The sequence below is a fragment of the Ovis aries genome, chromosome 9, assembly GCF_016772045.2.
Source record: "Ovis aries strain OAR_USU_Benz2616 breed Rambouillet chromosome 9, ARS-UI_Ramb_v3.0, whole genome shotgun sequence".
Lineage (NCBI taxonomy): Eukaryota > Metazoa > Chordata > Mammalia > Artiodactyla > Bovidae > Ovis > Ovis aries.
Genome location: NC_056062.1, coordinates 16,099,483 through 16,127,045, shown reverse-complemented (window position 1 = coordinate 16,127,045; position 27,563 = coordinate 16,099,483). Strand labels below are relative to the sequence as shown.

The following is a 27,563-nucleotide window of genomic DNA, read 5'->3' as shown; positions in this document are numbered from 1 at the left end:
CCTGACTTAACTGTTTGGTCACACACAGGCGCTGGGCGGGGATGAGGAGGTCAGAGCCGGAGCAGACTGCCCGAGGGCCGGTGCCTGGTCCCCACCGGTCCTGGGAAAACCACTCCCGACTCTAGAGGTCCGGTCAAGGGCTCGGAATAAACCCCCGGGTGTGGAACGGCTGTCATAGTTCCTGCACACAGCTGACTAGGTAGGGCAGAAGCCACTTAAGAGCTTAAACCCTTCTAGGTTAAAAAATAAAACTTTAAAAGGAGTTTACATACGTAGTTTGGAATGTGCATAGCATATTTGAAAAATACGCAAGATATTGTCAACAGTTGTAGGGCTGAGAGAAAAGAGGATGAGGGAGAACTTCTTTCCCTTGTGTAGTTTTCTGTTTGAATTTTTTATCGTATGCATGTATTTCTTTTTCAGTTAACAACAACAACAACAAAAAAAAACTGCAATGGAGGACAGGAATAGTTCAGCCAATACAGCAGCCATGGAATAACAGAGCCATCACTTTACCCAAGCAAGCATTTATTGACTCTGCTATGTGCCCAATGCTGTTTTATGACTTACTATTTATATATTTTTAAAAAATAATAATATGCTATTCCTCATCCCTGCCCTGGCCCAGTGGAAAACCAATTGCATTTTATTGAATTGTTTTCCAAGGAGTGGGAATGAATTATAAACAGAACACATCTTCAGGGCAAAACCTGTGGAGTGTATTTCCAGCACACCAGCCAGGAAGGATTTTCCACACAGGTGCCCAGAGGCTGAGAGTACGTTTCCAGGACCCTGCATAAAGCTACCCAGAGTGGCTTCTTCTTGGCCCTGAGAGCACAGGTTGACAGTTACAGAACACAGAAGACAGACATTAAAAGAGGCCACCCTTTCTTGGAGGTCTATATGCCAGAAATAGAAATCCATGTTTAGCACACAATGTCTTCATAAGATCCATGCAAGGTAGCTATTCTTAGCATTGAGGTCCAGAAAGAACACTCTACTTGGCACACAAGTGGCTGGTGCTGTTTAGGATTCAAATCTGAGGCTGTCTGACTATTGTCTGTGCTCTTCCCATAGTCCTTTTCTGTTCTCATTCTATCTATAAATGGATAAGAGAAGCAATTTGGAAAGCAAGATTGAATGCTGGCAAGAGGAAACATTGCTATTTTTGTACAGTGTTTCTGTTTTTGATGTACTCACATTAATTGTATTGTCCTATCAAATCTGTGAGGGAGGGAGGAAACTTCTGCATTTTTATGAGGAAACCAAAGTTCAGAGACTGTAAAGGCTTGCCACAGCACCCCAGCCATCAGATGGAGGTGCCTAGACTTGTTTCAGGTATATCCTGCTTCTGCAGTTATAGTCCTTACATAGTTTTAACATTTCCTGAGCATCTCTTCTGAATGTTGAGAGTTCAAAGAATACACCAAATCTGCTCTCAAGGAGTTTTAGACTCTTAAAAGTTGGATTGGAAGGATCATCTGAAATCATCAAGTGCAACCTCACCAGCCACACCAAAGCCCCTCTACGAAGTCCTCAGTTCAGTTCAGTCACTCAGTCATGTCCGACTATATGCAACCCCATATAGTGCAGCACGCCAAGCTTCCCTGTCCATCACCAACTCCCAGAGCTTGTTCAAACTCATGTCCATCAAATCTGTGATGCCATCCAACCGTCTCATCCTCTGTCGTCCCCTTCTCCTCCTGCCTTCTATCTTTCCCAGCATCAGGATCTTTTCCAATGAGTCAGTTCTTTGTATCAGGTGGCCAAAGCATTGGAGCTTCAGCTTCAGCATCAGTCCTTCCAATGAATATCCAGGATTGATTTCCTTTAGGATTGACTGGTTGGATCTCCTTGCAGTCTAAGGGACTCTCATCAGTCTTCTCCAACACCACAGTTCAAAAGCATCAATTCTTCAGCACTCAGCTTTCTTGATGGTCCAACTCTCACATCCATACATGACTACTGGAAAAACCACAGCTTTGACTAGAGGGATCTTTGTCAACAATAATCTCTGCTTTTTAATATGCTGTCTAGGTTGGTCATAACTTTCCTTCCAAGGAGCAAGCATCTTTTAATTTCATGGCTGCAGTCACCATCTGCAGTGATTTTGGAGCCCAAGAAAATAAAGTCAGCCACTGTTTCCCCATCTATGTGCCATGAAATGATGGGACCGGATGCCATGATCTTAGTTTTTTACATGTTGAGTTTTAAGCCAACTTTTTCATTCTCCTCATTCACCTTCATCAAGAGGCTTTTAGTTCCTCTTCACTTTCTGCCGTAAGGGTGGTATCATCTGCATATCTGAGGTTACTGATATTTCTCCCAGCAATCCTGATTCCAGCTTGTGCTTCATCCAGCCCAGCATTTCCCATGATGTACTCTGCATATAAGTTAAATAAGCAGGGTGACAATATACAGCCTTGCCATACTCCTTTCCCAATTTGGAACCAGTCCATTGTTCCATGTTTGGTTCTAACTGTTGCTTCTTGACCTGCATACAGATTTCTCAGGAGGCAAGTCAGGTGGTCTGATATTGACCCACACGGTCAAAGGCTTTGAAACAGAAGTCCTAATGGGGGTGGAAAGTTTCATGCAATGATACTGAGCCCTGTTAGAAAGTTCTCAAATGAGGCAAGTCTGCTTCCCTGAAATATCCAATCACAAGGTCTCAAAGATGAAGACCAATGCCCAGTGAGGCTTGATGGAATTAAGAATTACCTCTGCTGCTGCTGCTGCTGCTAAGTTGCTTCAGCTGTGTCCGACTCTGTGCGACCCCATAGACGGCAGCCCACCAGGCTCCGCTGTCCCTGGGATTCTCCAGGCAAGAACACTGGAGTGGGTTGCCATTTCCTTCTCCAATGCATGAAAGTGAAAAATGAAAGTGAAGTCACTGAGTCGTGTCCAACTCTCAGCGACCCCATGGACTTCAGCCTACCAGGCTCCTCTGTCCATGGGATTTTCCAGGCAAGAGTACTGGAGTGGGGTGCCATTGCCTTCTCTGAGAATTACCTCTGAAACCCGTCAAAAGCAAAGATCAGAGCACAAACTCCATTACTTACTAACTATATAACGTCAGTGTCTTCACCTACAAAATGGAGTGATCACTTCGTAAGGTCACTCTCAGGATTAATAAAACCAAGTATAAGAAAATACTTTAGGACAGAGTGGGATAGATCTAAGTTCCATCTCTGTTCTCTGATGTGCTACTTGTATGGCCTTAGGATACGGTGGCCATATATCCTGATTTGCCTAGGACAATCCCAGTATATGCTACTGTTCCTCATCAGGTGATATGGTCATCCCACTTTCGCAAAGCCCACCACCTCTCAGGTTTTCTGATCCACCAACAGTATGATAAAGGTTTCCTTACTCCTTTCTAAGTTGTAGGGCTCTCTTCTACCATGCAGTCCACTCAAATACTTGCCCATAGGGCCATGTCTCACCTGGGTTTTCTAGGGCCCAGGCCATGAAAGAGGATGTTTGTTTATTTAGCGCCATGAATAATCAGCCACTTGAGCAGGACTTCCACATCTACTCCATCAAAATAACACAGTCAGGGTAGCCACATTTACCCAGCAAGGAAAGTACAATGTGCTTGGTACAAATTTCTCACAGAACTTCACAGTAGCCCTATAAGGTCGGTTGTTTTAATGTGGAGACTAAGCAGTAACACTCCTTTTTCCTCTTTCTCAGTGTGGAACGATTGACAAGACAAAAGAATCAGACAATGGATATTTACAAGTCAATTTTATCACTGATATGTCACCTGAAGAGGATGCTATAGATCTGGAGCCAAAAATTTGGTTTAGATTTACTAAATCCTTCACCTTAGAATTAGCCAGCCTTGGGAACCCTCCTACACTGTTGGTGGGAATGTATGATGGTGCAGCCACTGTGGAAAACAGTATGGAGGGTCCTTAGAAAACTAAAACTAGAATTAACATATGATTGATCCAGCAATCCCACTCCTGGGCATATATCCAGACAAAACCAAAATTCAAAGATCCATGCACCCCCATGCTCATAGCAGCATTATTCACCATAGCCAAGACATGGAAACAACTTAACATCCACCAACAAAGGAATGGATAAAGAAGACGTGGTATATATATACGACGGAATATTACTCAGGCATAAAAAGAAATAATGCCCTTTGCAGCAACAGTGATGCAACCAGAGACTATCACACGAAGTGAAGCACAATGACAGGGGGTTAGGGAAGTAATGGAATGGGAGGTTAGGGTTAGCAGATTTAACTTTTATATACAGAATGGATAAACAAGGCCCTACAGTATAGCACAGTGAATTATATTCCATATCCTATTATAAAACAATGGAAAAGAATATTTTATAAAAAGAATCTGTGTGTGTATATATGAAGTGAAGTTGCTCAGTCGTGTCCGATTCTGCGACCCCGTGGACTGTAGCCTACCAGGCTCCTCCATCCACAGAATTCTCCAGGCAAGAATACTGGAGTGAGTTGTCATTTCCTTCTCCAGGGGATCTTCCTGACCCAGGGATCGAACCCAGCTCTCCTGTATTGCAGGCAGACACTTTACCCTCTGAGCCACCAGGGGAGTATATATATATATATATATATATATATATATATATATAACTGAATCACTTGGCTCTAGAGCAGTAATTTACATAGCATTGTGAATCAACTATACTTCAATTAAAAAAAAAAAAAAAAAAGAATTAGCCAGACTTGAGTATCACCCAGGGCTGGACAGAGGCCTCTACAGTGGCCCAGAGTCACACAGGCTAATCAGGGACAAAGCTGGGATTCAAACCCAAACTAAGCAGCAAAGGTCATTTTATACCTCACAAACCTCCCACCACCAACCCCTCCACCACCGGAAAATAACTATAGTTTGTTTTCATGGCAACCCACTCTACTACTCTCAGCCTGAAGGATTCCACGCACAGAGCAGCCTGGTAGGCAAAGAGCCGGACAAGACTGAGCGATTTTTTTTCAGAGGTGAATGCAAAGTAATGGACGTGGCTCAGTAACTGAGCGGTTAACCAGGGCTCCACCTCACACCTTCCACTGCTCAGAGACTGCCTTCAGGGATGGGGACCCTTCAGGGAAAGTCCCTGGAGTTGAGCGAGGCCGGATGGCGCCTCCCCATGCAAGAAGCCCATCACACCAGGCTTTGAGTGGAGAGAGGTGATTAAGGTGGCACAGGAAGAAAGGAGGGGATTCCGCAGACTGTCAACCAAATCCTGGAATCCTGAAGACCGACTCCTCTCTGAACCCCCAGCGCCTAGCACAAGCTCAGACTCGAAGTCCTCTCAGGGAAGACCAAGTGAACCAATCCATTCAGTGAGTGAGTGAATGAACCTCCCAAGCCGGCCGCAAGGGGTCCAGGCGGCTACACCGCAGGCTACGAAGCGGCCAATCAACGCCTTCGCTCGCCCGCCCCGCCCCTTGATACCCCGCCCCCGCCCCTCCGGCTGCCCGGAAACCCCGGAGCGCGGGATCCCGCCCCCGGCCGCCTCTGTGCGAGTTCGTCGGCTCTAGGCCTGGCGGCGACTAGACGTCCATTTTCCCGCGGCGCTCAGGGAGCGGATTTGAAAGCGATTGGCTGGGGGGACTGAAACTAAGCTCCGCCTGCCTCCCCGCCAGCTCCTCCCGCAGAACCGAAAAATCATTTCGGCTAACGCCACTCCCCACCACGACGCCCCCCAGTCAGAGGAACGAAGGCTGTTCCAATAGGGCGCCCCCAACAGGCCCCCAGGGACTGGCGGCTAGCAGCCGGAAGTGACGCACAAGGGCGAGCGGAAAGACGGAGGCCCGTCTCTGGTTGCTCTGGAAACCGAGCTGGTGTGCGTCAACCGCCCTCAGGGGGCGGGGCATGACGAGGCCCGGCTGTGTGAAGGTGGGGGTTTCGCTGTGAGGAGACTCGACAGGGCGGGAACGGCCCTCGCCTGCACTTCCTTCTTCAGTCCCGAGCCGTGTGCTAGGCTCTGCGGATCCTGGCATGGTGGGCGGGGGAGAGTCGTGGTCCCCCTCCTGCGAAGTCCTACCGCCAGCTATTCATCTCAGTTTTCTAGTTCCAGCCTCCTGACCTCAGAGCAGACCACTGCTATCTTATTTTTCCCTAAGGGGTGCCTTTGCACGATTCTTGTCTTTTCTGTGTCGTTTCTTTCAGTTCAGAATGCCTTCCACCTAGTACATCCCTGCACCCTGAAATGACACTCCTCTCAGTCTCCCCAGGCAGCCTCGGTCTGTGACAGATGTGTGGGTGATAAGTGCTTTTTCTTCCTTTAACATTGCCATATTTTTCCTCCTTTAGAAAGCATAACATACATTGATTTCAAAATTATTCAGAATACATTGATTTCAAAAATAAATCATTTTTAAAGACACCAGTTCTTTGTCATCAAAGAACTTGTTACCTTTTTGGGTTACCTTTTTCACTTTTTCTTTCCTTTTATCTGGACAGTTTCTCAAATCTTTGTCTTTCATGACTTTAATATGTTGGAAGAGTATTGTCCAATTATTTTGTAGAACGTTCCTCATTCTGAGTCTAACGTTTTCTCATGATTAGATTCAAGCTATGTGTTTTTTGCAAAACAGACCACAGAAGTGACATGAGCGCTTAGTGTATCACCTCAGGAGGCACATGAGGTTGGATTGTCTTCTTTGTGATGTTAACTCTGAACATTTGGCTAATGTGCAGTGGGTCAAGTTTCTCCACTATAAAAGTTACTATTTTTCTTATTGTAATAAGTAACTTGTGGATCTGAAGATACTTTAAGATGGCATAAATAACCTGTTCTTCATCAGACATTCACCTGTGAATTTAAATCCACAAGTATCTCAAGAACAATTACCTAACAGCCTAGTAATGATTGTAATTTACTATTTACTGCATTTTGAACGATGCACATGTGCTGTGACATTTTCTGGGAATGGCAACCCACTCCAGTGCTCTTGCCTGGAGAATCCCAGGGACGAGGGAGCCTGGGGGGCTGCGGTCTATGGGATCGCACAGTCAGACAGGACTGAAGCGACTTAGCAGCAGCAGCAGCAGCAGCAGCAATGTGTTCATGTAACAGATAACAGGTGGTCACTAAATATTACTTACAATATTAGGTTTCCTCCCTTTAAAGTTTAATAAAGAGGTTTCCTGTTTCATAGAGTATAATCAGAAGCACTGGCTCAATTTACCATTCTGATTATTCTATTTCCTACCAGCATCTATCTCAGTGCCTGCTATATATTAGCAACAAAACTTTAGAGTTAATGAAAGAAAGACATCTCCAAACGCACATACATACACACATACACACCCCCGAGAACCTATATCAAAGACTGAAAGATTATAAATGTGAGCAGCCAGTACTTAAAAAGAGTTCTCATTGGTGCACAGTGGCTACTTATAGAGACAGAAAACATGTAAATATACGTTTTAATATATCCAACTTTAAAAAAAATGGATTTTACATTTCAAAATTAAGTTTAAACAGGAAAAAATATTCAAAAAGGAAAAGAAAAATCTCGAGAAGGGTAACAACATATGAGTAGCTGCAATCCCATGTTTGACCACCAGATGCCGGAACAAGCTAAGTAGCTACTTTAGAAAAGCAAACATTTGTTTGTCTGGTCTGAATTGTTGAATTGTTGAGGACCTCAACAATTGCCTCCAAGACCTGAGTTTTTGTCACTTTGTCAGGGTGAGCCTGGATCAGTCAGTCCTGGGCAAATTCAGCATAGACTGAAGTTAGGAAGGAATTTACAAGAAGGAATTGGCTAAATTGGCAGTGACAATTCTTGAGACTTAAACTTACTGTATAATATGCTTTATATGCTACATATAAAGTAATAAATAATTCAATTGGAAATATATGTTGTATATTACATATAAAGTTTCTACAAATTGCGTTATGTTATTCTTTATATCATTTGTGTGTCAAATATTACAGTATTGAAGCTAATTTTTAAAAGGAAAGACCGAGACAGTATCTGCCAACTCAATACAGGATTTACTTAATTATTCAAATAACATAGATTAGATAATTCAAATAACTAATTAAATAGAAGGATTTTTTTTTAATTTCAATTACCCATACTTTTGTCATTTCTTCCCTTTTTCCAAAACAGAGAAAGAAGATTCAGATCACCCCCCAGAAAGCAAAATAGAATAGTAGTTACCAGGGGCTGGCAGGTATGAGAAAAGGAGAGATTTGGCCAAAGGGTACAAAACTTTCAGTTAGAAGATGAGTAAGTAGGGAGAAATATCAATAACCTCAGATATGCAGATGACACCACCCTTATGACAGAAAGTGAAGAACTAAAGAGCCTCTTGATGAAAGTGAAAGAGAAGAGTGAAAAAGTAGGCTTAAAGCTCAACATTCAGAAAACTAAGATCATGGCATCCAGTCCCATCACTTCATGGCAAATAGATGGAGAAACAGTGGAAACAGTAAGAGACTTTATTTTGGGGGGCTCCAAAATCACTGCAGATGGTGACTGCAGCCATGAAATTAAAAGACACTTGCTCCTTCTAAGAAAAGCTATGACCAACCTAGATAGCATATTAAAAAGCAGAGACATTACTTTGCCAACAAAGGTTCATCTAGTCAAGACTATGGTTTTTCCAATAGTCATGTATGGTTGTGAGAGTTGTACTATAAAGAAAGCTGAGCGCTGAAGAATTGATGCTTTTGAACTGTGGTGTTGGAGAAGACTCTTGAGAGTCCCTTAGACTGCAAGATCATCGATCCAACCAGGCCATCCTAAAGGAGATCAGTCCTGGGTGTTCATTAGAAGGACTGATGTTGAAGCTGAAACTCCAATACTTTGGCCACCTGATGCGAAGAACTGACTCATTTGAAAAGACCCTGATGCTGGGAAAGATTGAAGGCAGGAGGAGAAGGGGACGACAGAGGATGAGATAGTTGGATGGTATCACCAGTTCAATGGACATGAGTTTGGGTAGACTCCGGGAATTAGTGACGGACAGGGAGGCCTGGCGTGCTGCGGTTCATGGGGTCACAAAGAGTCAGACAGGACTGAGTGACTGAACTGAACTGAAGCGGGGATCTAGGGCACAGCATCATGACTATAGTGAACAATACTCAAAATTCCCAAGAGACCAGATCTTAAATGCACTCACCACCAATAAGAAATGATGAAGGTGTTAACTAACACTAAACTGGTTATCATACTTTTACATAGAAATGTATCAGATCAACTTGTGCGCCTTAAATTTATACAGTGTTACATCTCAACATTATAACTACAAAATTTTTTTCAAGGATTTGGACCAGAATGAGTCCATGGTAACAGGACACATCTGCATCACACCCTCAACCTGATAGGATGTAACCAAGAGGACAAAGCACCAGTTCTGTGATATTCCTGCCAAGGATGAGCAACTGGGATTTAACTGTTAAGAAACAAGAACGAAACCAAAATTCGGGACATGTTACAATGTGACTGGTCTGCAGTCTTCAAAAGCAGGTGTCCAGTTCGTGCAAATCATGGAAAGACTGAGGAACTGTTCCAGATTAAAGAAGACTGACAAGACAGGACAACTAAGGTCACTTGTGACCTTGGACTTGATCATTTTGCTTTAAAAAAAAAAAAAAAAAAACTGGAACAGCTAGTGAAACCTGAATGGAGCTTGAGGATCAGGTGGTAATAATGTACTAATTTCCCTGTTTGGATTGCTGGGAAACAACAGAAGGCCCTTGTTTGTGGAAAATCCACAGTAAGCTAGGTGTGTTGGGCAGTCACTGACTGTAAAACAGTTTAGGAAAATAAAGTATTTATACTGTACTTGAAAATTAAGTTTGCAGTTGTTTAAAAATCATCACACAGAGAGTTCCCAAAAAAGTCTAAGCAGTTAAAAATGCACCACGATTTCCTGGCCTGACTCAAAGGTACTGAATGAGAACATTGGAGGTGTGGCCTTGTGATGAGTGTTTGTGAAAATACTGCCAGGTTTGGAAGGCAGCTACTCCTGTGGCTTGGGAACGGGAAGAACAGTCAGTACGTTCATGCAGACCTGTTTCCTCTCATCCTTCCATCCCATCACTGCTGCTGCTGCTGCTAAGTCGCTTCAGTCATGTCCGACTCTGTGTGACCCCATAGACAGCAGCTCACCAGGTTCCCCCGTCCCTGGGATTCTCCAGGCAAGAACACTGGAGTGGGTTGCCATTTCCTTCTCCAATGCATGAAAGTGAAAAGTGAAAGTGAAGTCGCTCAGTCGTGTCCAACCCTCAGCGACCCCATGGACTCCAACCTTCCAGGCTCCTCCATCCATGGGATTTTCCAGGCAAGAGTACCGGAGTGGGATGCCATTGCCTTCTCCAATCCCATCACTGGGGCAGCTCAAAAAAACCATTCCACACAACCTGCTTGGTCAAAATCAGCCTCCATGGATCTCTGAGCTGTCTATGTTCCACTCCTGACATTAGACCAGATACTCTTTCTCCTCCATTTAAAAAAGTACCACCTCTGACAAGAAAGCTAAGAGCTTCTTAAAAAGTGTTCATTTCAGTGCACTTCTCAAATCAGCTGTGGGCACTTGGCCTCCTTGTGGTATGTCAGGAGGGCAGGGCTTCTGGGAGCCTCAGCCTGGTCCAGGGCCACACTTGGGCATTTCATGGTTCCCTTTGCTTTGACTGTTAAGACATGGCCCCAGGTTATGGGAGCGTGGTCTCTGGTGGGGGCTCTACAGGGGTCCTTGTCTGCCTCCCTCACAATCCACAGGAAACCTGACAGAGCTCGACCTTGCCCCACACAAGGACTGCTGCCTGTTTTCTTTCCTGCCTGAACCCGCCAGTGCTCCAGCTTCCCTAGATTTCATGCACCCACACAACCCCCAAAAGACATTTCAGGATGCCCCAAGAAGGCCACCTTCAATAGAATGTACAAGGGCTTCAAAAATTGCTTCCTACAGCTTCAAAAATTGCAGGCAACTTGGAACATACTAAAAGCCAATGCTTTGTACTCTTCAGATGGGTGAGCTGTGTGCCGTGTGACTTCAGTTCAATGAAGTTGTTTTAAAAATTGCTCCCTGCCTGCCAGTCCAGCCTCCCCTGCTGCTGCCACCCTACTCTTGCTGTGGTTGAGCCTGGCTGAACTGCTGCCATTTTCTGAGCCTCATTCTTCCCATGCCTCTGCCTTCACAGACACTCTTCCCTTTCTCTCCCCTACCATGCCCATCTGGCAACCTTCTGCTCACTCTTGGAATCTGCATGTCAGTCCTTCATCCTCTACAAAGCTACCCAACTCCCCAAGCAGAGAGAGTTCCTGTGTCCTTGGAGCTTCCTCAACCCCCTCTCTGCATCTCTCTGTCCTAAGACTCTACCCTATTCACCTATCTGACCCACTCACAGTCAGAACCCTGCACTAGCAAGGATAACATAAGGATCCCAGGGACCACAAGGGATCAGGTAGCTACTATGAAGGAGGCAGACTTCAGTGTAAACTGACCTCCTTTATTGTATTGTCCTAATAACAGTTATCTTTTATTAAGCCCTCAACATACAACAGACACTATTCAAAGAACTGTATGCACTGTCTCATTGCTTTAGGACTCAGTTTCTCCATCAAAAATCCCAGTGTCCACAGTCTTTCCTAAAAATGATCCACTTGAGGGACTTCTCTGATGGTCCAGTGGTTAAGACTTCACTTTCCAATGCAAGGGGTGTGGGTTTGATCGCTGGTCAGAGAGCTTAGGTCCCACATGCCTCCAAGCCAGAAAACCAAAGCATAAAACAGAAGCAATCTTGTAACAGACTCAATAAAGACTTTTTAAATGGTCCACATGAAAAAAATCTTAAAAAAAAAAAAAAAGGATCCACCTTAGAGTCCATCTGCCGTGGAGCATAGAATCTCCTTACCCACCTGAGGAAGCGTCTGTAAGACCCAAGGGAGAAACTGCAGATAATATCAAAAAAGATATTCATTTCACCCACGTATTTCATGACAAAGCCCCATTCATGCCTTAACTATGTATCTACCTTAAAATCATATAAAAGTATAATGTTCAGAAGGTGAATGACATACATAGGGAGAAGAACGTCATCCATACCGACCCTCCATCCGTGAACAACTGCAAAACTGGAAGGAAGAAGAAGATGGATTTCAGACATCAGACCACAGCCGGCTCAGGACTGTGTCCTGACAGAAGAGAAGCCAGCGACGTCAGCTCTGCACCCACCTGGGCTTTGTGTCGGGAGCCCAGGTCTGGTCGGCGGCATGGGGAGTGGTCACTCAAAGACGAGTGGGTTCCCTGGGTTGAAGAGACAGGGACTGGAAAGGAGAGAGCTGGGTAGGGGGGACTAACCCACAAAGCTGTGCGTGAGCTCCTGGCTCCCCACCCGCGTGTGCACACGGAAAGGACGGGAAAAGATCTTCCTCCCATTCCAGGTTCCCCACTGGGGCCCTCCACACAACAGAAGATTTAATGGGAGCATCACGTGGGATAAATGCTTTGGAATAAGGTTTGGCATTTTCCACTTCGCATGTCCATGCAATGTATAACCTAGCAATCCTCCTCTTAGGAAGAGGAACAGAAATATATGTCTGTGAGTGTTTACAGCAGTTCATTCGTAATTCTTACAAAGAGGAAATAAGCCAAAGTTCCTCAATAGGAAATCTGGAATACTACAGAGCACTGAATAGGAACCAGCTGTGATACTCCGCTAGATGTGCTGGTAACAAAGTTTGATGTAGAAGAGTAAATGGCTTCGTTTATATGAGACTCTAGAAAAGGCAGATCTCATTAAGTGTTGCCTGGGGCCCAGATTGGAGCTGACTGGAGAGTTAAGGGACTTGGGTTCACGGGTGGGTTGATACTTTATGGCATAGTTATATGGGTATATACATTTATCAAACCTAGCTGAATTCTATGCTTAAAATGGATACGTTAGCTATTGCAATAACGTATTCAATAAAATTGATGACAAATATATAAAATGAACCCACATCAAACTTAACTCCTTAATAAAGGAAACAGCAGGTCTAATAGAACACAATTTCCAAAAGAAAGGATATGAGAGAGAGAAGTGAATGTATTATTCTCTGAAAGAAATAATACAGGAATAAGACTGTAAAATGAATACAAAATAGAGCTGTGAGGTTTGGACTGTAATCTTCTCATTTGCATCTCTATAAGACAACATTCACTTGCTTTGCTATAGCTCAAGAGTCTTGCATTGTTATCAGTTTTCTAAAATATAACACCCACCCTTACAACTTTATAAACGCCCCAAATTACACCACCAGACTAGCCCTGCAAAATACTCAGCAGGACACAGTCATCTCCCTGCCTGATTTCTAAGTTCTGGACAATTTTTCCTTACAGTTAGAATTCTTGCGATATGTAAAAAAGCATGCTGGGGAAAACCAGCCTTCTATGTAGCTTCTCCGTTTTTACCATTCTCGGATATGAGAAAGGGTTCTTGAGTATTTACAATTTCCTGCAGCTCAGTCTGTAACTCGGTTGCATATTTTATACGATTTCAATGAGAGAAGAAATCGAAAGTTTCCTTTTGAAAAAAAAAGATTTCATTTTGCTTTTGGCAGGTCAATGTTACCTTTAGGTATATGTACTTTCACTTAAAGAAAATTTTCATGACTGTTTTTCAGACTCATTAGAAAATTATTTTCATTAATATTTCCCTAAATATCATCAGATATTGTATATTTATACTAATTTTTTTTAACTTGGCAGAAGCGAACTGGAAGTAATAATTCCATTTTCCCAGCCTCTTCTGAGCATGTTGGGTTGAACGAAGTCCCTCTAAGCTAAATAGGAACAAGTATATTTAAGAGTCATGTGCCAATTCTTGGTATTACTGCCCTGGAATCATACCTCCCCTACATCTTAAATCCAAATTAATTTTGGGCTTCCCTGATAGCTCAGTTGGGAAAGAATTCGCCTGCAATGCAGGACCCTGTTTCGATTCCTGAGTTGGGCAGATCTGCTGGAGAAGGGATCGGCTACTCACTCCAGTATTCTTGGGCTTCCCTTGTGTCTCAGCTGCTAAAGAATCTGCCTGTAATGTGGGAGACTGGGTTCAATTCCTGGGTCTGGAAGATCCCTGGAGAAGGGAAAGGGTACCCACTCCAGTATTCAGCCCTGGAGAATTCCATGGACTAGTCCATGGGGTCACAAAGAGTCTGACAGGACTGAGTGACTTTCACTTTCACTTTCCAGAAATTAAGAACATGAATGATTCTAACTACTGGTAACAAATCATTTTGCAAACTAGTAGTTTCAGTTATTTTCTTTCAGCAAATTCAAAGCTGTTGTTAGCTGAAAATCACCCAAAATGATTTTTCGTCTTATATCACCACCTGATTTTTGTTACAAAAGTGTGGAGAATTGAGAGACACTGCTATAACAATTTTCTCTATTCGCATCTACATTTATGTGAACAAAGTTCACACTTATATACAAAAGATAAAACTAGAGATATGATTGGTGCATAACCTCTCCCATTCAAGTAACAAAAATATTTGTAGGTTCATAAAATAACTTTTAAATATTTATTTCAATAAGAGATTTATTCCCAATAAAATTTACCTTTATATTAATTTAATAGTTATCACTTTAACATTTATAAGGTTTTAGTCAATTGTGTACCAATAGTAACTTTAATGATAAATCGGTGAAAAAGAAAAATGTAGAAAATATAGAAAAATATAGAAAAAAGAAAATATAGTAACTTTAATGATAAATCAATGAAAAAAACCTGTATTTCTTCGAGCCTATAGGCTTAAGTATATATATAGGTGCCATATATATTTGGCATCTGGATAGGGACAATAATTTCTATTTTTAACTTTTTAAATTATATATATGTTTGTTATTTTATATATATAAAACAGTGCACAGTGCATTAAAAAGCAGAGATATCACCTTGCCAACAAAGGTCTGTAAAGTCAAAGCTGGGGTTTCTCCATGTACAGATGTGAGAGTTGGACCATAAAGAAGGCTGAGCACTGAAGAATTGATGCTTTCGAACTGTAGTGCTGGAGAAGACTCGTGAGAGTCCCTTGGACAGCAAGGAGATCAAACCAGGCAATCCTAAAGGAAATCAAACCGGAATATTCATTGGAAGGACTGATGCTGAAGCTCCAATACTTAGGCCACTTGATGCAAAGAGAAAACTCTTCAGAAAAGACCCTGATACCAGGAAAGATTGAGGGCAGGAGGAGAAGAGGACAATAGAGAATGGGATGCTTGGATGGCATCACCAACTCAATGGACATGAATTTGAGCAAACTCCGGGAGACAGTGAAGGACAGGGAAGGCTGCCCGGCTGCAGTCCATGGGGTTGCAAAGAGTCAGACACGACTTAGTGACTGAACAATGAAAAAAAATAATAGTGCACAAAAACACAAGATAAATAATTCTTTTGATGAGAGACAGAAGAAACAAGACTGAGGTTGGATGAAGGGTGGGACTTAAAAACCCAGGAGGGGAACAGGCGTTAACAGTTCACCATGTGCCCTGGGACACAGAACCGGGGCATGGGGTCTAGACTCAGAGTGGGATCTTCCCACTTGTGAATGGGGACTAAGAAAAGGTATCCCAGCAAATTAATAGACCATGTGTCATGAACCCTTCCCCCAACAACCTTCAAAATGTGCGTGATCATCCCTGTGGGAGGCAGCACAGTGGTATCAGAAATGTCAACACCATAATTCCCAGGATTCCTGAGCAGGTGGCTTTATACGGCCTAAGGAACTCTGCAGATGTCCTTCAGTTAAGAATCTTGTGATGGAGACTAGACAGAGTGGGCCCAATGGAATCATAAGGGTCATTATAAAAGGAGCCGGGAAGTCAGAGTCAGAGAAGCTGTGATGATGAAAACAGAGGTCAGAGAGAGGACCCAATATTGTTGGCCTTGAAGATGGAGGAAAGGGCTGTGAGCCAAGGAATGCAGCCACTTGTAAAAGTGGGAGAAAGCAAGGAATGATTCTCCCTTAGAACCTCCTGGAGGAGCGTAGCTCTGTCAACACTCCGATTTCCGGACTTGTGTCCTCCAGAACTTTAAGAAAAAAACATGTTGTTTAAGCAACCAAGTTTGTGGTAATTTGTTAAACTTAAGAAACATAAGTGCCATTTTACAGATGGGGCACCTGAGGCTCACTGTCAGGTCCCCAGGTAGTGAGCAGAGGGCTGACCAACTGCAAAGTCCACATCCTTTCCCCGACCTTACCTGGTGCATCCCTGGATCCCAGCACCAGCGCCAGCCTCTGACAGGGAACCAGCAGAGCCACCCTGGACAGAACCTAAAACCTGCTCAGAGACGTGTGGTCCCTGGGAAGGCTCAGTCTCCCAGAGTAGGCTGTCTACCGTTGAAGCAGCCCCCTGCCAGGCTGCAACGGTGGTCACCTCTGTCAGAAGCCAGGCCAGACTACAGTTGTGGTCTCCCAGGGGTTTGTGCAGGAGGGCTGGAGCGCTGGGGGTCAAACACCACATGCATTTCTCTTTGCTGGAGATTCTAACTCAGGCCAAACTCCCAGCCCTGCCATCGCCCGGCTGACGCAGTTTAAAAAAAAAAAAAAAAAAAAAGCAACAGCTTTCTGCAGGACTTTGCTACATTATCAGATGTTGGACGCCAGCCCCTGAGAGCTCTGGTAAGTATTGCTGCTCCTCCCAGCTGAGGTGGGTGATGTCAGTCCTGGGAACAGTGTGTACTGGAAGTGAATTTCCTTTTAGAGGGACCTGTCTGAGCCAGAGCAGTCAGGAAAAAGTGGGTCAGCACTTGACTTTTTTTTTTTTTAAGTACACTCATATCTAGAGCTTTGTTTTGGGCACAAAGCCAAGGGAGCCTGGCCTCTGCAGGGCTCCGTGGTCCTGCTGGCCTGCCTTCCAGCTGGAGATCATGGAGAGTGAGCATGCACGCTGATCCAGGGCAGCAGGGCTGGGAGCCCCACGCTGTGAACCAACTCAAGGCCGAGATGAGGGCTGACTCTGATCCCCAGTGGAAAACGAGGTGGGGGAGGGCCTCATTTTCTACTGCTGCCATAACAAATGACCACACATTTACAGGCTTAAAACAGAACGGATGTATTAGCTTGCAGTTCACAGTAGTTGGAAGTCCAGTAGGTTCCGAGGCGGAATCCACTTTCCTGGCTCATTCGGGTTGTTGGCAGAATCCAGTTCCTCGCGATGGGAGGACTGAGGCCTCGTTTCCTTGCTGGCTGTCGGCCAGGCCCGAGGCTGCTTCCTCCATCAGCAAAGCCAGCAGTGCCTGGCTCAGTCTCCCTCTTGCGAGCTTCTGCCTCTTTTCTGTCCTCCTAATTCTCTGACACTCTCTGCCTTCCTCTTCCTCTTTTAAGGGCTCAGCATGATTACAATGGGCCCATCTGGATAATCCTGGGTAATCTCCCCAACCTATGGCCTGTAACTTTATCATGTCTGCAAAATCCCTTTTGTTGTATAAAATAGCATATTTACGGATTCTGGGGGAATTGGGGCATCTTTGGGGACCATTGTCCAGCCCAGCACAGGGAATAAGCAGATAACAGCCCTGAAGGGTGGAGAAGGCAATGGCACCCCACTCCAGTGTTCTTGCCTGGAGAATCCCAGGGATGGGGGAGCCTGGTGGGCTGCCGTCTATGGAGTCACACAGAGTTGGACATGACTGAAGTGACTTAGCAGCAGCAGCAGCAGCAGCCCTGAGGAGAGGAAGAGATTTGGTGACAAGATGACAGCCACCATCAGGGAGCTGGTTTGGGGCTGTCCCTGTTGACTCCTGACCCTCGCAGCACCCTGCGTGTACCCATCATCCTCACCTCCAGGAGGCTGCACCCTGAGACCCAAAGCAGTGTGTCCAGGACCCGCCTCAGAGCTGGTTAGAGGCAGAGCCCAGGTCTGTCGGGTTTCAAAGACCAGAGATGTCATGTCAGCCTACAGTTAGCAAACAGTAAGGTCAACACGAGACACCCCAGAATCCTCGGCGAGGCCAGAGCATACGATTGGCCAACAACCCACCCCCGTCATGCGGCCTGGTGGCAACCCCCAACTCAGGCTCTGAAGGTTCCAGGTCCTGAGCCAGGACCCTTCAGGTGGGGACAGCAGCGGTTCTGGAGCCCCAACCAGCCTCTAGTGCTGGGCACTGCCAACTACCTGCTGGGTGACTTTGACTCTCTTGGAACCCAGTTTCCTGGTCTGTATGATGGAGTTGAGGACACCACAGCCTCATTGCGCTGTAGGAAGAGCAGAAGAGGGACAGCAGAGCTTGGCGCATAGGGACGAATGCACGCGATGTAACAGGTACTGTCATTTTTATTTTGCAGAGCTCAGAGTCATCAAGAACTGTGTCTGAACCCAGTTTGCCCACTAGCAGCTGTGTATCTTGGGCTCAAGGCTCCACTGAGTCTGAGCTGCCCTGCTGCTTCTGTGAACTCAGGGGGGCAGTATAAGGATAAAATCCCTTAGGGCCTGAGGAGTAAATGCTCCAGCTCAAAGTTCTCCCACCTGCTAACAAGGCTGAGTTCATCTCATCACGCGCACGTTGACTAGGACTCTTAATAAGCAATTCCTGGGGACAAGTTAAGTGCCAGGGCCTGAGCTAGTCTCTGCAAGGAGGCCTAACAAATCAGGCCCAGGCCATGCTCCCAGGAAGGGGGAGAGGGACACTTAGTCAACTCTATTCCTGGGCCTTAACAGAGTCTCACAGAGAGGCCAGAAGGGCCAACCAAGAAGGCAGTGTTGGCTTCAAGGCGGGTGAAGGTGTGGATGGAAGAGGAACAACAGAGGAGACGCAGCAGGGGCAAAACAAGGAGAACACGTTGCTTCCTCCCAGCCCCTGGCAGTGAGACTTGCTCGTGAGGTGGAAGAGACCCCTGACGGTGTACAGTATGCTCAGGACTCTGTGCAGGGATCCTCTCTGCTATAAGGAACAGAAAAGCTTACAACTGGCTATGACAGTCGGGACCTCCGCTATGTCACATTACAGAAGTTGGGTGAAGGTCACTATTTCAGGGGCCTCCCATTTTTGTGCTTGGCTTCTGTCTGCATGACCGGTGTCCCTCGTGGTTGCAAGATGGCTGCAGCAACACCAGGCATCACATCCTTATATAGCAAACCCAGAGACAGGAAAAAGGGATTGTTGTCTCAGACCCCCCTCTTTTTTTTTAAGAAAAAAATATTTGAGATATGATTCACATCAATAAAATGTAGTGGGACTTTCCTGGTGATCAAGTAGTTGGGACACCATACTTTCATTAAAGGGGGCTCAGCCCCTAGTCAGAAACTAAGATCTCACATGCTGTGGAGGACAGCAAATAAAGAAATAAAATGGAGATGTTGTGGGGAGGGAGGTGGGAGGGGGGTTCATGTTTGGAAACGCATGTAAGAATTAAAGATTTTAAAATTTAAAAAATAAAAAACTAAAAAAAAAAGAAAAAGAAATAAATGCACCATTTTAAAGAGTGCAGGTCAGCAGTTTTTAGTATATAACCATTTCTAAATGTGCAGCTCAGAGGCACCGGGTATATTCAGTGTTGTACAGCCATCACCACCATCCAGCTCCCAAACTCTTTTCATCTTGCAACCCTGAAACTCCATACTCATTAAACACTAACTTCCCACTCCTCCTCCTCATGGCAAACATTATTCTTTTTTTTTTTTTTTTTTGCAGGATAATTGCTTTACACTGTTATGTTGGTTTGGAGAAGGCAATGGCACCCCACTCCAGTACTCTTGCCTGGAAAATCCCATGGATGGAGGAGCCTGGTAGGCTGCAGTCCATGGGGTCGCTAAGAGTTGGACACGACTGAGCGACTTCCCTTTCACTTTTCACTTTCATGCATTGGAGAAGGAAATGGCAACCCACTCCAGTGTTCTTGCCTGGAGAATCCCAGGGACGGGGGAACCTGGTGAGCTGCCATCTATGGGGTCGCACAGAGTCGGACACGACTGAAGTGACTTAGCAGCAGCAGTTATGTTGGGTTTTGCCATACAACAACATGAATCAGTCATTTGCTGTTGTTCAGTTGCTAAGTCTTGTCTGACTCTTTGTGACACCATGGACTGCAGTACTCCAGGCTTCTCTGTCCTTCACTATCTCCAGGAGTTTGCTCAAAATTCATGTCCATTGAATCAGTCATAATTATATATATATATATATATATATATATATATATATCCCCATCTTCTTGCGCCTTCCCCCAATTCCACTCCTCAAGGTCATCACAGCTGGCAAACAGCATTCTGCTGGTCTCTATGAGCTTGGTGACAGGCACATTTCTTTGTGTGTGTGTGCTCCTCTTTATGATGCTTTGCAAATGTTGCTTTTTTTTTTCTTCTTTTACAGATTGAAGGTCTGCGGCAACCCTGCATAGAGCAAGTCTATTGGCACCATTTTTCCAACAGCATTTTCTCACTTTGTATCTCTCTGTCCCATTTTGATAATTCCCCAGATGTTTTGAGCTTTTTCATTATTATTATTATATTCATTATGATGATCTGTAATCAGTGATCTTTGGCGTTACAACCATAATTGTTTTGGGGTACCACGAACTGCTCACATATAAGACAGCAAACTTAGTGAGATATTGAAATGATAACAAAGAACTTAGAATATGACATAAACTTAGCTGATAAATCAATGGCAGGGTTTGAGAGGACTGGCTCCAATTTTGAAAGAGCCTCTACCATGGGAAAAAGTCTTCAAGCAGCGTTGCCTGCTACAGAGAACTTGTTCGTGAAAGGAAGTGTCAATCAGTGCAGCAGACTTCTTTGCTGTCTTACTGGAAAAAATGGTCACAGGCACCCCAACCTTCAGCCACCAGTACCATGATCAGTGAGCTGCACCAGCAAAAAAGATTATGACTTGCTGAAGACTCAAATGATATTTAGCACTTTTTAGCAATAAAGCATTTCTAAACTGAGATATGTGCCCTTTTTGACATGATACTACTGTACCCTTAATAGGCTTTTACAGTTTAAACATAATTTTTATATGCCCTGGGAAACCAAAAACTTCGTGTGACTCACTTTATCACAATATTTGCTTGACTACAGTGAGTGGAACTGAACTGAACCCTCAGGTCTGCCTCTTAAGTCCTCCTTCCGCCTTTAAAGACCCTGGTGGTTACACTGGGCACATGGTTAAGCTAAGATAGTCCCCCTATGTTAATATCAGCTGATGAGCAAGCCTGACTTAGTCTGCAGTGAGAGTCCCCTTTGCCACACAGGCTCACGTATTTACAGGTTCCCTGGATCAGGCAGCAGTCCCTCTGGAGGTCACAGTTCAGTCGATCACATCATGTAAGGAAGAACTGGTAGGCACACAGCAGACACATCCATCCACTTCCATCCAGAGGCTCCTCCTGATGCCCAGCCAGCCCTGCGCCCTCCTGGAGCAGCCGGGCAGCAGCTCTCCAAAGCCTGGGTCTGGGTGAATTTATGCTCTTATTTTTCCACTCCTGAAATAAATCTACTTCAGTCAATATCTTCGATAGAGATTCAAGAGACAGCACTAAAAAAAAAGTGTAATTTCCACAGAAGATTCATAGCTAAGCCTGGACCCCGTGTTCTTCTGTCTCGATGTTGAAGGGTTTCTCACTAAAACGCAGGTAGTTCATTTCATAAGATGGGAGAAGATGGTTTCTGAAGGCAGCCTTGGGTGGATCAATTTAGTAACTCAAAGAAGAATGTTCTCAGGCACTGTGGCCCTGGGATTTTTCACAGGATTGTTGATTGAAAGAAATCGTTTCAGCTTTAAAAGCTGTTTTTCCCCTGATTTCTACTTCTCTGTGTGTGTGTGTGTGTGCTCAGTCGTGTCCGACTGTTTGCAGCCCCATGGACTCTAGCCTGCCAGGTTCCTCTATCCATGGAATTCTCCAGGCAAGAATACTGGAATGGGTAGCCATTCCCTTCTCCAGGGGATCTTTCCCACCCAGGGACTGAATTCAGGTCTCCTGTATTGCAGGAGATTCTTTACCATCTGAGCCACCAGGAAGTCCAAAAGGAGCAAGAGAAATACTTTGATATCAGTGGAAACAGTGTCAGACTTTATTTTGGGGGGCTCCAAAATCACTGCAGATGGTGACTGCAGCCATGAAATTAAAAGACACTTACTCCTTGGAAGAAAAGTTATGACCAACCTAGATAGCATATTCAAAAGCAGAGACATTACTTTGCCGACTAAGGTCCGTCTAGTCAATGCGATGGTTTTTCCTGTGGTCATGTATGGATGTGAGGGTTGGACTGTGAAGAAAGCTGAGCGCCGAAGAATTGATGCTTTTGAACTGTGGTGTTGGAGAAGACTCTTGAGAGTCCCTTGGACTGCAAGGAGATCCAACCAGTCCATTCTGAAGGAGATCAGCCCTGGGATTTCTTTGGAAGGAATGATGCTAAAGCTGAAACTCCAGTACTTTGGCCACCTCATGCGAAGAGTTGACTCATTGGAAAAGACTGTGATGCTGGGAGGGATTGGGGGCAGGAGGAGAAGGGGACGACAGAGGATGAGATGGCTGGATGGCATCACGGACTCGATGGACGCGAGTCTGAGTGAACTCTGGGAGTTGGTGATGGACAGGGAGGCCTGGCGTGCTGCAATTCATGGGGTCGCAAAGAGTCGGACACGACTGAGCGACTGAACTGAACTGAATAAGAAGGTAACAGATAAAATACACGTGCATGTGGTAAACCCTTGGGAGGGAATTTACACAAGTGAAAATCATGCGGCCAGGGTAGTGGAGGGATATAGAAAAACTTTTTTAATTTCTAAACTTTCCTCAGTGGAGGCGTGGGCCTTACGGCTGCAGTTCAGAAAAGAGAAGGGGGTGTTCCAGGAGCCAACTTACACAGACTGTAGCTTGTCAGTGAGTCCAAAAAAGATGCAGAAAGAACAAGAAGACTCACCTAGCAGAAAGAAGCGTCTTCAGAGTCAGGGAGCCCTGAATTTGAATCCTAATCCCGCCTGTTCTGTGTCACATGATTCCAGGCAAGGTATCTGTGCCTTCATGTCACCAGGGCTGGTGAGAGACAGAGGGCCATCTTTCTGGAGGGGGCTCATCAACTGAGCACAGGTAACAGCTGGGCACCTGGGGGGCAGGGGTGGTTACACTGCTGTCTCTCCACCAGGGACGTGTGAATCTCATTTTACAGGTGAGGACACAGAGAGGCAGCAGAGTTCAGGATCACGCCCAGGGATGTGCAGCATGGCCAGCTGCAGGGTCGGCGAGTGGGTCCCATGTGGTGGTCGAGGGATGTCACCATTTCAGAGAAGGGCCCTGGAGCAGGGCTTGGCAACCTCACCACTAGAGCACGACTGCTTTGTTTGCTTTATGATACTGTTTTCGTTTAGCCACTCAGTCATCTCCAGCTCTTTTTCAGTCCTATGCACTGTAGCCCACCAGGTTCCTCTGTCCATGGGATTTCCCAGGCAAGAACATTAGAGTGGGTCGCCACTTCCTTCTCTACGGGGATCTTCCCAACCCAGGGACTGAACCTGAGTCTCCTACATTAGCAGGTGGACTTTTTACCACTGAGCCACCTGGGAAGCTATAACAAGAGTTGACACTCGTTACTGGAGGTAGTTTTTGAAGTCACTGAATTAGCAAATCCTGGGCTGTTGCTCCTCGGGAACACACAAGGCCGCAAGGCTCCTGCGAACCCCTGGTCACATTTTCATCACCACCATACATAACTTTGTCTCATGTGTGTTTTAATTCAAAGACATATTCTTTTTTTTTCATTTACTGAACATATTTCATTTGTCTTTTAAAAATTTTCAAAGCCATGATGTAAAATTACTAGAAGTTTCTATTACATGACTATAAATATGCAAATTTTTATTATTTTTTAAATTGAAGTAGAGTTGGTTTACAATGTTGTGCTAATTACTGCTGTGCAGCAAAGTGATTCAGTCATATATATATATATATATATATATATATATATATACATTTTTACCATTCTTTCCTACTGTGGCTTATCATAGGATATTGAATATAGTTCTCTGTGATATGTAGCAGTAAAAAATTTTAATATGTCCCATTAATTTTGTCGGGGGAGTTTGTAATTTTCCTTGGTTCTGTCTTGTCGCAATAAAAATTTGAAGCAATGGACGGACCAGCATTACAGCCCTCGGACAGACCAGTATTACAGCTCCATTTTATTTAGAAAGTAAAGGAAAATACATCCTCGAGGCAGGAGGGCATGTCACCCAAAAGACGAGAAGAGAAGAGAGGTCCCCAGCCCAATTTTGGCTCCTCTTTTTATGTTTATTCCTCCCCTTGGGCCTGCCCTATGCAAACTGGGCTAGCCAGGAGAGCTGTTTGTTTTACCTGAGGTCCTCACTCGGGTCCTTTGACCTTCCTTTGTTCTGTTTTCATGGGCTTTTCCCTTCCTTGTCTTTTAGCCACTGCCATTCTGGACTCCTTTTTCCTATTCTAACTACCTAACAATTCAATAATATTGAACTCATGCAGAAATTTGGGGGTAATCATGGAACATTTTTTCCCCAAAGCTTTTCCTGCCCCAAGTTTCCAGCCAACCTGGTTATGATCACGGTGTGTGTATGACGTCATAGCCTTGCTCCTGTTTAACGAAAGCAGTTGCCGTGCTATTGCCAGTTATGTGTACACATCATTTCCGAAAGTTTTATATGAAGTTTTAATTTCTGACATTAATTTCCATTCTCCCCCATACCCCCCCTAAAAACGAATTCAGCCAGATTAATGGGAAGAGGCAGTGGAGGGCATGACAGTACCTGAACCTGTCAAGGCCACACCACAGTGCGTTTAACCCAGTCCTATCACTGGACAGCTGAACCGTTCCACTTCCACTGTCATAAACCACGCTGTTATGAACATCTTCTTGCACAGTGATCTTTCCAAACTTCAGGTGATTTCCTTAGAGACGTTTCCAGGGGCAGAGTTCTTGGATCACAGGCCTTTGGAGGCCTCAGATACAAACACAAGAGAGCCATTCAGTAAGTCGGAGCAGTTGAACCCCTGCGGTGTGTCTGAGAGCCTTTCTACAGAAGCCTTGCTCACTAAGGAACCACTTCTTCATCTCATCGTCCTTATTAATGAAACCCTCTGAAAATCACCCTGAGAGCCTCTGATCAGCAGGACCTCCCGCAGGGTGACCGCACTGAGCCGACACGACTCCAGGCTGAAGGGAGTTCTGTGGTGTCTCATGGCGTTCACACCCCCTGTGTTGGGGCTCAGGCCTCCTTCAGACCCCGAGGGAAGACGGGCAAACCTGATGACACAGGTGCCTGAGATGCTGACACGGCCCTCCCAGCTCTTAAGGGGGCAACAGTGCCGTCTCTGCCCCTGACTGGCTTTTCCTGAATGTGCTCACCATGTTACCTGGCGTTCCCTGCATGTTTGCTTGTTGCTTGAAACTAAGGCAAAGGAGTCCCAAGAGAGATATTCTTACCAAAAAAAAAAACCCCATACATATATAGTTATGGGTACATATATGTGTGTGTGTGTATATATATGCACATATATATGTATATATATTATATATGTGTGTATGTTGTAACTATATATACATATATATTGTATATATTGATATACATACATATTGTACATACTATATATATGTATATATGTTGTTATAATATATACTATATATATTATATATGTTGTTACAATATATACTATATATATATATGTATATATATTGTTCAAAAGACTTCTTTAAAAAGGAAAAAAAGCAAGGATTACCCTAAAGGCTAAGCATCTTATCTCGTAAGGAATGTAAACTTGATTGGTGTGCCCTCTAGCACCGCAACCCAGCCCTGAAAGCCATCTGCCTATCTGGAACCCCTCTCTGTGGGATGCTGGCTCACTCTCAGTCTATACAACGACATAAAGCAAGCTCTCTTCCTTTTCCTTCTGAGATGAGAAAGGATCAAGATGGTTGGCTCATGCTATGGTAACAATATCATTTTTCAGCCTAGTTAGGACACTTTTGAGAGTGAGGAGGGGAGTTCTTAATTACCACTCTGACTCAAAAGATGTAAACCAGGACCTTCTATACAAACCAGGACATATGCAAACACTCAGCTGCTTAATCACAGGGCAAAATGTAAGATATTTATCTACTGCCTGCTTTGTGCCAGGTACTGGGGTTGACTTTCTAGATCCTCAGACCAGGCTTCAGTGGGCGCTGTTCTCTTATGGCTGGGGGGTGGAGTGGGCAGAGAGCCAGAGCAACCTGCCCCATGCCTCACAGACCAGCAAACCCCTCCCTGAGTGATATATATATCAGTCATGTCCAACTCTTTGGGACCCCATGGACTGTAGCCTGCCAGGCTCCTCTGTCCATGGAATTCTCCAGGCAAGAGTACTGGAGTGGGTTACCATTTCCTTCTCCAAAAAAACTCCTTTCTGGGGAATAATAAAACTGAGCACCCAAATGAGCAGCAGGACAAAAAGCACTCCCAGAGAATTCCCTGGAAGTCCAGTGGTTAAGATTGGGCTTTCATTGCCAGGAGCCTGGGTTCAATCCCTGGTGGGGGAACTAAGATTACATAAGCTGTGTGGCCAAAAATGAATTAATTAAAATTTTTTTTCAAAAGTGCTCCCGGCTGTTAAAAAGAATTCATTTGAATCAGTTCTGATGAGATGGATGAAACTGGAGCCGATTATACAGAGTGAAGTAAGCCAGAAAGAAAAACACCAATACAGTATACTAACACATATATATGGAATTTAGAAAGATGGCAATGACGACTCTGTATACAAGACAGGAAAAAAGACACAGATGTGTATAACGGACTTTTGGACTCAGAGGGAGAGGGAGAGGGTGGGATGATTTGGGAGAATGGCTTTCTAACATGTATACTATCATGTAAGAATTGAATCGCCAGTCTTTGACGCAGGATACAGCATGCTTGGGGCTGGTGCATGGGGATGACCCAGAGAGATGTTATGGGGAGGGAGGTGGGAGGGGGTTCATGTTTGGGAACGCATGTAAGAATTAAAGATTTTAAAATTAAAAATAAAAAACTAAAAAAAAAAAAAAAAAAGTGCTCCCGGAGGCCACTGGTGGGGTCAGGAAGGGCTAGGGCTCCTGAGGATGCTGCACTGAAAGGCATTCAGATCCTGGAGCAGGTTTCTAGGTCTGAAGTCGAGGGCTTTGCAAATCCCTCCCGCTGGGCTGAGTTCAGTTCCCAGGAGCTGGGGTAGAAGGTCTGCAGTGCAGGCTGATTGGTGAGTGACTGAAAGCTCCACGCAACCCTCACTGAAGGAGAAACCACCCCCACCTCACACGCGCTCTCAGTAGGACAGATCCCTAGCTGTCTCCTTCTTGCCCACCTAGGGCCCACCCGCAAAACAAGCCACACTGTTTCCAGCTGGGAAACCAGGAAAATGCTGGGTTCTGATGAGAGACACATAAAGGAGAGAGACAATAGGGGTGTTAGTGACCCAGAGACAGTAGGCCCGCCTGGAGAGGAATCAGGCCATGTGGGCAACACATGAGTGCCCTGGGGGACATGATTCCCCCAATTATTTCTAAGCCTAATTGCTGATGGGTGGAATGAAGAGTTGTGTGGTTTGTGAATCAAGAGGTAAATTCTGTACGCCCGAGGGAGGGCAT

General features: G+C 44.9%; 1 protein-coding gene and 2 long non-coding RNA genes across 5 annotated transcripts in view; 2 read left to right on the top strand and 1 right to left on the bottom strand.

Annotated features, from left to right (window-relative positions):
- The window catches only part of TRAPPC9 (trafficking protein particle complex subunit 9), a 405,352-nt gene extending 388,817 nt beyond the window's left edge, over positions 1-16,535 (bottom strand). For all 3 annotated transcript variants that reach the window (XM_060419983.1, XM_060419984.1, XM_060419988.1), the window contains exon 1: positions 16,201-16,535. In XM_060419983.1, coding sequence (XP_060275966.1) covers positions 16,201-16,463 — 263 coding nt within the window. In that variant the 5' untranslated portion in view covers positions 16,464-16,535. The remainder of the gene's footprint in view (positions 1-16,200) is intronic.
- Positions 18-2,145, top strand: LOC114116449 (uncharacterized). Its single transcript, XR_003590366.3, has 2 exons — positions 18-199; positions 424-2,145. It is a non-coding gene; the product is annotated as an uncharacterized LOC114116449 (long non-coding RNA).
- Positions 16,536-16,587: 52 nt separating the features above from the next.
- LOC105609657 (uncharacterized) lies at positions 16,588-20,884 on the top strand. The gene is made up of 3 exons (XR_001042518.4): positions 16,588-16,621; positions 18,150-18,263; positions 20,308-20,884. It is a non-coding gene; the product is annotated as an uncharacterized LOC105609657 (long non-coding RNA).
- Positions 20,885-27,563: the final 6,679 nt, after the last annotated feature.